This window comes from Trachemys scripta, chromosome 4, assembly GCF_013100865.1.
Source record: "Trachemys scripta elegans isolate TJP31775 chromosome 4, CAS_Tse_1.0, whole genome shotgun sequence".
Lineage (NCBI taxonomy): Eukaryota > Metazoa > Chordata > Testudines > Emydidae > Trachemys > Trachemys scripta.
In genome coordinates this window covers 134817558-134828160 of record NC_048301.1, presented here as the reverse complement: position 1 = coordinate 134828160, position 10603 = coordinate 134817558, and the positions used below count along the sequence as shown (strand labels likewise).

The 10603-nt window shown below is 47.2% G+C and overlaps 1 protein-coding gene across 1 annotated transcript; it reads right to left on the bottom strand.

The window, feature by feature from the left end:
* Window positions 1-2237: 2237 nt before the first annotated feature.
* Window positions 2238-4210, bottom strand: LOC117876839 (mas-related G-protein coupled receptor member H-like). Its single transcript, XM_034769287.1, has 2 exons — window positions 3973-4210; window positions 2238-3546 (listed from the first exon to the last, which is right to left on the bottom strand). Exon 2 carries the CDS (start codon window positions 3490-3492, stop codon window positions 2536-2538), a length of 957 nt encoding a protein of 318 aa, XP_034625178.1. The 5' UTR covers window positions 3493-3546; window positions 3973-4210; the 3' UTR covers window positions 2238-2535.
* Between the last annotated feature and the right edge of the window lie 6393 nt (window positions 4211-10603).

Sequence of the window (10603 nt, the reverse complement as noted above, 5' to 3'; positions counted from 1 at the left end):
TTCCCTTTTCATACAGCACATTAGGTCTGGAATGTCTTTTTCCCCTGTGAAAAGTTCCAATACTGTTTACAGGCATTAACTGTGAAACACCAGTATAACAAGGCCTTTTAACATAAAGTGTGTTCTTATGTATTCCTTTTAACATGTTCAAGGGATTTTTCAAAAGATTAGGCACCTGGTACATTTTTACAGTTTGTGGTAATAGCAACACATTTGTTACAAAAATTACCATTAGCAACAACAACAAATTCATTGCAAGTGTCCATTTACAATCATGTTTGTCGTGCCACACCTTTGGCTCAATACCATTGTAGTTTGGGCATTTTAGGGTTAACCTGTGGCTTCCCTTTGAAAAATTCAGTTTTCTCTTTCCTCCTTGTCCTGCAGGATCAAACCCTGATTTCTCTTGCTTAACAGAATTCACTGGCTGATTGGGTGGGCTCTCTGTGCTAACAGCTATTAGCAAGTCCTTCCTCTCCCAGCCAGGCAAGTAATTTGCATTACCACAGACAGGAGCCAGTCCACCAGTTTTCATATCCTTAACTGCTATCATTTCCAAGGCTGGACTCTGTCTTACAGAGAGACCACACAAATTCAAAGTCTGAGGGTGAGAGTTTGCTTGCTCTCCCCTGCATCCTCAAGCATTCGGCCATAAAACTGTTCTGCTTTGAAACCCCAGTAGCCAAATCTGTCCTCAGACCCTGAAGCACAGATTGCTCACTTAAAGAATTAGCATGGAGACATTCCTGTTCCAACACCATTGTCTTCCCAACAAGCTGGCCACACACAGCCACTTGGGTATAGGGCTGCTCAGCTTTCTTAACAGCTTTTAGTGCATCTGAGACCTTCTTAAAGCTACCCACCCTGGATCTTTCAAAAGGAAAGTCAGTGGATCCATTCACAACAGAAAATTTCTGGCTGTTAAGAACTGAAACTTCCCTGATTAAATCACTTTCACACCCTTCAGTTGCAGCAAACAGCTTGTATAGATCACCATGAGGATTCCTTCCTTTAGGAGCTTCTCTAAGCAACAATTCACCCTTCACAGAAATTCTTCCCTTACCCTCTTCACCTAGGGCTTGCTCTAAAGGAACACTTTCCTGAGCAGCAACAGACTTTTTCCTGGGTCTTACTTACATCCAGGATCACCTTTGGCCCATCAGGCAGATTCCTACACAATCCCCTTTCAGGCAAACCTATAGTCTCACTAGATAAAAGTAGGGTTACCATATTTTGAGCCTCCAAAAGGAGGACACTCCACGGGGCCACGCCCACGCCCCAACTCCGCCCCCTCCCCTGCTTCCCGCGAACATTTGATTCGCGGGAAGCCTGAAGCAGGTAAGAGGGGTGTGGGGGGAGGAGGCACGGCCCAGTCTGGCCCCCCCCCTCCCCCCGCGTCTCCAGCCTGGGTCGGCTCGGGCCCTGGGGTACTGGCCCCGGGGCCAGCCCCCGTCCAGCACCCCCGGCCCAGGCCCAGCACCGCCGGTCCCCGGCCCAGGCCCAGCACCGCCGGTCCCCGGCCCGGCCGAGCACCGCCGGCCCGGACCCAGCACCGCCGGTCCCTGGCCCGGTCCCCAGACCTCCGGCTGAGCACCCCCGGCCAGGGCCCAGCACCACCCGGCCCGCTCGGCACCCCCAGCACCGCCGGCGCTCGGTGCCCCCGGCCCCAGGCCCCGCCGGCCCCTGGCGCTCGGCACCCCCGGCGGCGCTCGGCACCGCCGGCCCCCGGCCCAGCCCCGCCGGTCCCGATTTTCCCGGACATGTCCAGCTTTTTGGGATTTCCCCCCGGACGGGGATTTGGAGCCCAAAAAGCTGGACATGTCCGGGAAAATCCGGACGTATGGTAACCCTAATAAAAGGTTAGAAGTGTTCTCCTTCCCTTTGCCACACACAAGTTCAGGAATCTTTTTCTTCTTGCTACAAGTTGCTACAAGATGGATTGTCTGGGTTAGCTTTGCTCTCCATTGAAAGACAATTGGCTACTGAAGTAGATTATAATAAAGTAATAACTTTGCTAGAATGAAGCTTAGACGAAAGAGGCTGTTGTAGTGCTTCATAGATTCACATTGTTTTGATCTTGTCTTTGAAATATAAAATAAGTAAATAACACATGTTTTTATTATGTTTTTTATATACAATACTGTAAACTTTTTTATATTTTAAATGCAAAATAACACACGTACTTAAACAATATCATTCTTATGTTTTTATTTTAAGTACAAAATAAATATGTATAACAAATTTTAAAAGTGTGTAACTAGTAATTTGATACGGTGGCAGGTGGTGCCTTTTTTTGTGTTTGCTTCCCCTGATGTTAGAACCTGGCTACGCCACTGCCCCATGTGATCCATTCTTGTTCTTTACAACTGCACATAACCCCGGGGATCCACTGGAAGGACTCTGCTCTGGGTGGGGGTGGGGAAGAATTAGCCAGTGACCTACCAGGTCCTTTCCCATTCTAAGTTCTTTGATTCTGGGACCTAGGGAAATCTCCATCCTAAGAACAGGGTCTCCCAGGCTGGGTGCTGTCGGGACTTAAGTGACCCTCTCCATTGCCTCTGCACTGGTGGTCTCTCCATCTTCTCTGGAATCTGTCTTCTCTTCAAAAACCCTCTGGAGTGCGACCTTGATGGAGCCACAGAATCGCTGCTTCCCATAGCTCCCGACTAGAAAGTAAATAAATGGGTTGATGCTGCTGCTTGCAGAGGCCAGCATGTGAAATATCTCACTGGAATCGAATATGTGATGATAAAAGAGGAAGATCTGGACACTCTGAGGGACAGTGAAGAGGAGGAAGAGGAGGACGGTGAGCAGGATAACAGCATAGAGCTTTTCTGGCTGACGTCGCTGTGAGCTATGTCGGACCTTGATGAACAGGGTCAAACTGGACAGAACCATGATGGGAGTGAATATCAGGACATTCAGAAAACACATGGGTAGGAAGGATATGATACAGTTTTCACCTGGAAGAACAATACAAAAAACACCCACTGGACAGGAGAACAGCATGGAGAGAGCCCAGAGCAGGGCACAGACAATGGCAGACAAGTGTTTTGGCCGGTGACATCGGTGCCAGATGGGGTAGAGGACAGAGAGACACCTCTCAGTGCTGATGGCCGTCAGGAGGTACAGGCTGGTGCTGTACGTCAACAGAGACAGCATGTTAAATAGCAAGAATACGTAAATAAAAACATCATTCACACAAAATGGATATTCCACCACACAAACTATGAGATAAGCAGTCGAGCAGAGCAGGAAGAAAGTGTCAGAGACGGCCAGGTTGAGGATGTAGACGGTGAAGGGGTTCCTCTTAATGTGGAAGCTGAGGAACCAGAGCACGATCCCGTTCCCCACCAGCCCGAACAGGCAGATGAGCCAAGCAATGCTGTAGATGGTCCCTGGTGGTGCATCAAACAGTCGGCATCCAGTCTTATTATATTCCACTCCAAACGATGTTAGGGGAAGAGACACTGTGCTCAGCTCGGCCATCATGAAACCTCTGCTGCAGGATGATGGTCTCTCCCTCTCCCCCTCTCTCACACACACCTGTTAGCAGAGAACAGACAGAGGGGGATCAATGACTCGGACATCCCCAGCGCTGTGTTTCACTGATTGTTCCAGCCCCTTGGGGCCGGGTAGAGCCAGATACCAATGAGTGGGAGTGAGAAATATTCGGAGAGATAATGGCCATGGGGGATGCTAGGGACAGGGAGAGACCTGGAGAAAGGCTGATGGGTGGGGGGCATCCTGGACTGACAGCAAGTGACAGAGACAGAATTAAACACAGGGGCTGAGCTGGACAGACAGACAAGGACAGAGAAACAGAAATTGGACAGGATGTTGCCCATGTAAAGACAAGGAACAGCACTGGGGATGGGGTGGGGCCGGGGGAAGTGGATAGTGGGAGAGAGAGAGAACAAACGTCTAATTAATGGTGGCAAAGAGCTTTGAATCCATCCAGCAGTTCCTTACCTTCTTTCCTCCCTGGGGCCTGAACCAAGTGTTTACAGGAGTGGGCTGGGCCGGATCCACTTCAGAATCTCAGTGTCTCATGGTCACTAACTGCAATTCTCCAGATTGGATCTTCTTGGGAAAGTTTTCCAAGAAATACTGTTATCCAGACGTGGAGAATGTCCCTGCCAGTCCCTGTGGAGTATCTGACACCCAGCACCTCCCAAGTGTAGGCAGAGAAATGTCTTGCCCGCCCTGCATGGTGGGACACAGAGATCACAGCGTCAGGAGGTCTCATGAGCACTGGGTGGTTTGATAAGATCAGGTAGCGACAGGGCTCTGCACATTGCTCCTGCTTTCCTAAACGTAAAGGAAATGACTTGCCTAAGATTAAATTGCATGAGTTAGATGTTGTAGAAAGCTGCATTTATGGTGTAAGCAGAGTCAGGATAAGCTCTACCCTGACATCTGGTGGTGAATTATGGCAAGGGTGGAAAAGAACTTCAGGGGCTGATCTTGTTTACATAGGCCCACCCACCCGCCTAGCCTGGGACAACAACAACTGAAAGTGATTACTTTGGCTGGTGTGGGATCCCCAGTTTCTCTGTTATTGGGGCAGGAATAATATAGTGTTGTTACCCTGGTTCTGTGAATCAAGGCCAGTTGTATGACAGAGGGACTCACTAGTAATTAAGTAGCACTTGCTAGACGAGGGGCATGGGTTACAAAACCCAGTGAATTGAGAGTGGTGGGGGACAGGTATGTGTACTTGATAGTATGGGCCCCTTTTGAGGACCTGGAATGGTAATTGCACTACCTCCTCTCTCCACTGTTGAATAGCAGAGCTAAGTTTGCTTCCATTAGCTAGAAGTTGCTGAACTGAATTTGCTTTGGGCCAGTGGTGCACTAGCATTGGGGCTCCCCTACTACAAGCTGAAATCACCAAAAGAGCTAAAATTCCTGAGCGAAGATCACTGAATACTGTGTTAACCAGTGGGGTTATATATTGCTAAGCAACTGGCAAAGCCGAGCACTTTGTGGGACGGTTGGAGCGGCCCATGGAACAGCGAGCGAGTGGAGCGGAGCTGAGCCATTTGCGGGGCAGCTGGAGCGGTTCATGGGACGGCTGGTGGAGTGGAGCGGCTGGCAGAGCTGAGCAGTTTGTGGGACGGTTGGAGCGGCCCACGGAATGGGGAGCAGAGCGGAGCAGTTGCGGGGATGGCTGGAAGAGCTGGGCGGCGTGGCTGGTAGAGTGGAGCCATTCGTGGTGAAGGCTGCAGCAGAACTCCATGGAGAGGTGGGGCAGTTGGCCTCGGACCACATAAGGTGCCCCTTAGCATCCTGTGTGCCCCCCCCTTTTTCCGCCCAGGCTGGGGCAGGGTAAAACTCTGCCGATAAACTTTTGAACTCTGGGGCGGCACTGACCAGGGTCAGAGACTTTGAGGTTGTTGGACTTTGGGGTGAATGGACTTAAGAACCTGAGGGGAAAAGGACACTGCCAAACTTACTTGGAGGTGGGTTTGTGTTATGAATCCTGTTTGTGGTGTTTCCCCAACATAATGCCGCATTGTTTCCGTCCTTTATTAAAAGGCTTTTGCTACACTCAGACTCCATGCTTGCGAGAGGGGAAGTATTGCCTCCTAGAGGCACCCGGGGGGGTGGTATGTAATTGTCCCAGGTCACTGGGTGGGGGCTCGAGCCAGTTTTGCATTGCGTTATTGAAACGGAACCCCTAGATACTGAACCCGGTCCTTGTTGCTGCCAACTCAGAGGGGCAGAAGGGTTACAATGGTGAAGAGAAATATGGGATGGGGGGAGGGTCAAAAATTTCCAATCGATATTCTTTGTTATTGAGAAATTAGGTTTTTGTATCAATCAATATTTTTGCAAAACAGTCCAAATTCCTTGCATTTTTTTTATTGTTAGAGAACTAAACACCACAGATGGAAATATTTTAAGCATAAAGAACAATATTTTTATCCTCTGTGGTTCTGTGGTGCCTCATGGGAGCTGTAGTTTGTTACCTCATGCTCCCATTCTCTATGGGCCAGGCTATCCTGCTGAACTAAATCTCCCACTATGTACTGAATCCATGTGACTACCGAAATGAACTGCCTCCTCTCACCAAGAGGGAAGACTATGGTGCATCATGGGAGATGTAGTCCAACCTGGGAGCCCAGTCTATAGAGGAAAATGGGAATTAGTGGCACTTGAACTACATCTCCGAAGAGCAACGATGGTGACATTTCAGAATTGAAATATTTAGGTTTTTAATTTTTCACTCAAAACTTGAATCTTTCAATGGAAAAATGTATTATTTGTCCAATCATCCAGGGAAAAAAAATCTTTCTTCTTTAACAGCTCTACTCTGGGATTCTATTGTATTATCTCAGAACTGGGCAAGAGCTGTGAATCTGGAGACAGACAGAGCACCCTCAGTGCTGGACAAGAAAGCTGGAGTTTTAAAGAAATTGAAGGCCAAATTGCAAATCAATCGTTACCAACAGTTTTTCACTGCATTTCAGATCAAGAAGCTCTCTGTAGTAAAAGGCTGAAGTTGAATCATGTGATGGATGTGATTGTTAGAACTGAACATTTTATTTGAGCTTCAGGTCTCAGTCACCAGCTTTTGGAAGAATGGGACATTCATCATGGACTGCTGTATCACACTGAAGTCATTGGCTAAGCCAGTATGCTGGGTTGAAGTAATTTTTTGAATTGCATGGTGAGATCCAATTTTTCATGGACCGGGAAGTGAAAGGTGTCACTGAATTAGAGGACAATGAACGGCTTCAAGACATTGTTTTCATGGCGGATATTACACAGCACCTGAACTCACTCAACACCAGAATGCAGGGGCCCAACCAAGTAAGGACAGAATTCTACACTACCATTCATGCCTTTTGAAATTAAGCTTCAGCAGCATAATGTGGCACTTTTTTTTCCTGCCTTGAAATCACTACCTGACACTGTTGGGACTCAATGTGATGAGGCCACAGAAAGGGCAAAATTGCTGAACTGAGACAAGAATGATTCTCTGATTCAGGAACCATGACTTATTACATTTTCCACCAGGGTTTGCTTCACAGGGTCTTTGAATGTGGTATTCTTTTAGCACAGCTACGTGATGCTGACAAATCAAGCACATGGGCTTTCAAAGAATCATAGAATATCAGGGTTGGACGGGACCTCAGGAGGTCATCTAGTCCATCCCCCTGCTCAAAGCAGGACCAATCCCCAACTAAATCATCCCAGCCAGGACTTGGTAAAGCCTGACCTTAGAAATCTCTAAGGAAGGCGATTCCACCACCTCCCTAGGTAACCCATTCCAGTGCTTCACCACCCCAGTTTTCTCAGCCCACATTTCCATTCATGGCCACAAAGAAATACAATTTCTCTTGAAATGCACAACACTCTTGATCTACCTTTCTCTTCTTGGCTAAATAAAGAAATGAGGAAAAGTAAAGGTAGTTCTTTTCTTTTTATTTAAAGAGTGTAAACCGGGAGTGTGCCGGTTTAACATTGGCAAGAGGCATCCACCCTTTGACTTATCTGAAGCTTTCTTTTCTTTGATTGGCACTTGGGGTATCTACTCTCCAGCCAGCAGGAAACACTCTTCAATGCCATTTCTGGTCACGTACCCAGCTTCCACTAGACTTATAACTCTTCAGCCTTCTATGGCGAGATAACTGGCTCTGTGGATGAGGGGAAAGCAGTGGACGTGTTATTCCTTGACTTTAGCAAAGCTTTTGATACAGTCCTCCACAGTATTCTTTCCATCAAGTTAAAGAAGTATGGGCTGGATGAACGGACTGTAAGGTGGATAGAAAGCTGCCTAGATCATCGGCTCAATGGGCAGTGATCAATGGCTGCATGTCTAGTTGGCAGCCAATTTCAAGCGGAGTGCCCCAAGGGTCGGTCCTGGGGCCAGTTTTGTTCAATATCTTCATTAATGATCTGGAGGATGGCGTGGACTGCATTCTCAGCAAGTTTGCAGATGACACTAAAGTGGGAGGAGTGGTAGATACGCTGGTGGGTAGGGATAGGATACAGAGGGACTTAGACAAATTAGAGGATTGGGCCAAAAGAAATCTGATGAGGTTCAACAAGGACAAGTGCAAAGTCCTGCTTTTAGGATGGAAAAATCAAATGCACTGCTACAGACTAGGGACCAAATGGCTAGGCAGCAGTTCTACAGAAAAGGACCTAGGGGTTACAGTGGACGAGAAGCTGGATTTGAGTTAACAGTGTGCTCTTGTTGCCAAGAAGGCTAATGGCATTTTGGGCTGTATAAGTAGGGGCATTGCCAGCAGATCGAGGGACGTAATCATTCCCCTCTGTTTGACATTGGTGAGGCCTCACCTGGAGAACTGTGTCCAGTTTTGAGCCCCACACTACAAGAAGGATGTGGAAAAATTGGAAAGAGTCCAGCGAAGGACAACAAAAATTATTAGGGGGCTGGAGCACATGACTTATGAGTTGAGGCTGGGGGAACTAGGATTGTTCTGCAGTCTGCAGAAGAGAAGAATGAGGGGGGGGATTTGATAGCTGCTTTCAACTACCTGAAAGGGGGTTCCAAAGAGGATGGAGCTAGACTGTTCTCAGTGGTAGCTGTTGACAGAACAAGGAGTAATGGTCTCAAGTTGCAGTGCGGAAGGTTTAGGTTGGATATTAGGAAAAACTTTTTCACTAGGAAGGTGGTGAAGCACTGGAATGGGTTACCTAGGGAGGTAGTGGAATCTCCTTCTTTAGAGGTTTTTAAGGTCAGGCTTGACAAAGCCCTGGCTGGGATGATTTAGTTGGGGATTGGCCCTGCTTTGAGCAGGGGGTTGGACTAGATGACCTCCTGAGGTCCCTTCCAACCCTGATATTCTATGATTCTAAGTGGTTCTACACCTGTTTGTGAGGTTTTGCTGGATTGTTGTGCAGCAGTCCTGGTTGATCTTAAAGTACAAACTAATGCTACTCACCAGGATTTGAACCCACCCTCAGGTAGACATGAAGGTCCAATGACAAGTTGACCACCATCATACTCAAAGAAATATATGGCATGTCTACGTGGCCCAGGAGTTTGGACTACAGCAGTGATTTGTGTTTGTCAAGGCTGCTTCCCCACTCTGAACTTTAAGGTACAAATGTGGGGGCCTGCATGAAAACTTCTAAGCTTAACTACCAGCTTAGATCTGGTCCGCTGCCACCACTCTCTATGCTAATTCCCTTCCCTGGGTAGCCTTGAGAGACCTTCACCAATTCCCTGGTGGATCAAGATCCAACCCCCTTGGATCTTAAAACAAGGAAAAATCAATCAGGTTCTTAAAAAGAAGGCTTTTAATTAAAGAAAAAGGTAAAATTCCTCTCTGTAAAATCAGGATGGAAAATAACTTTACAGGGTAATCAAACTTAGAGAGCTCAAAGGACCCCCCTCTAGCCTTAGGTTCAAAGTACAGCAAACAGAGATAAACACTCTAGTAACAGGTACATTTACAAGTTGAGAAAACAAAGATAAACTAACACATCTTGCCTGGCTGTTTACTTACAAGTTTGAAATAATGAGAGACTTGTTCAGAAAGATTTGGAGAACCTGGATTGGTCCCTCTCAGTCCCCAGAGTGAACAACTTTCCAAACAAAGAGCACAAACAAAAGCCTTCCCCCCACCATTCCCCAAGATTTGAAAGTATCTTGTCCCCTTATTGGTCCTTTGGGTCAGGTGTCAGCCAGGTTACCTGAGCTTCTTAACCCTTTACAGGTAAAAGGATTTTGGAGTCTCTGGCCAGGAGGGATTTTATAATACTGTACACAGGAGAGCTGTTACCCTTCCCTTTATAGTTATGACATGTCCCCCAAATCACAGATAGTGTTGGACAGCCGGTTTCACACTGGCTGTAATTTCTTCCTGGAGCTCTAAGAGAAAACAGAGTTAATAAGACACGTGCACCTTTAGACATACTACTGATTATATAAAAACGAACAATATGTTCCATATTTCAAGAACAATTTTTAACCAGTTGATTCTGGGAAACTTTCCCGGGAGAGTGCATCAGCCACTTTGTTAGAAGCCCCTGAAATGTGTTGTGTTGTATTTCAAAATCAAAATTTTGGAGAGCTAAACTCCACCGAAGTAGTTTTTTGTTATTTCCCTTGGCGGTATGAAGCCACTGTAGCGCAGCTTGGTCTGTTTGTAGTTGGAAACGCCGTCCCCAAACATATGGGCGTAGCTTTTCCAGCGCGTACACAATGGCGTAGCATTCCTTTTCGCTGACTGACCAGTGGCTTTCCCTCTCAGACAGTTTCTTGCTGAGAAACACGACAGGATGGAATTCTTGATCTTGAATTCTTGAATTCTTCCTGCATTAAAACTGCTCCTACGCCCCGCTCGGACACATCTGTGGTTACTAGGAACGGTTTGTCAAAGTCTTGGGCCCTTAGCACAGGGTCAGATATGAGTGTCGCCTTAAGCTGGTTGAAAGCCTTTTGACACTCAGTCCATTGAACTGCATTTGGCTGTTTCTTTCTGGTTAGGTCTGTCAGCAGGGCGGCGATTTGGCTGTAGTGTGGTACAAATCGCCTATAATATCCGGCCAAGCCTAAGAAGGATTGGACCTGATTCTTTGACTTTGGAACCGGCCACTTTTGGATAGCATCCACTTTGGC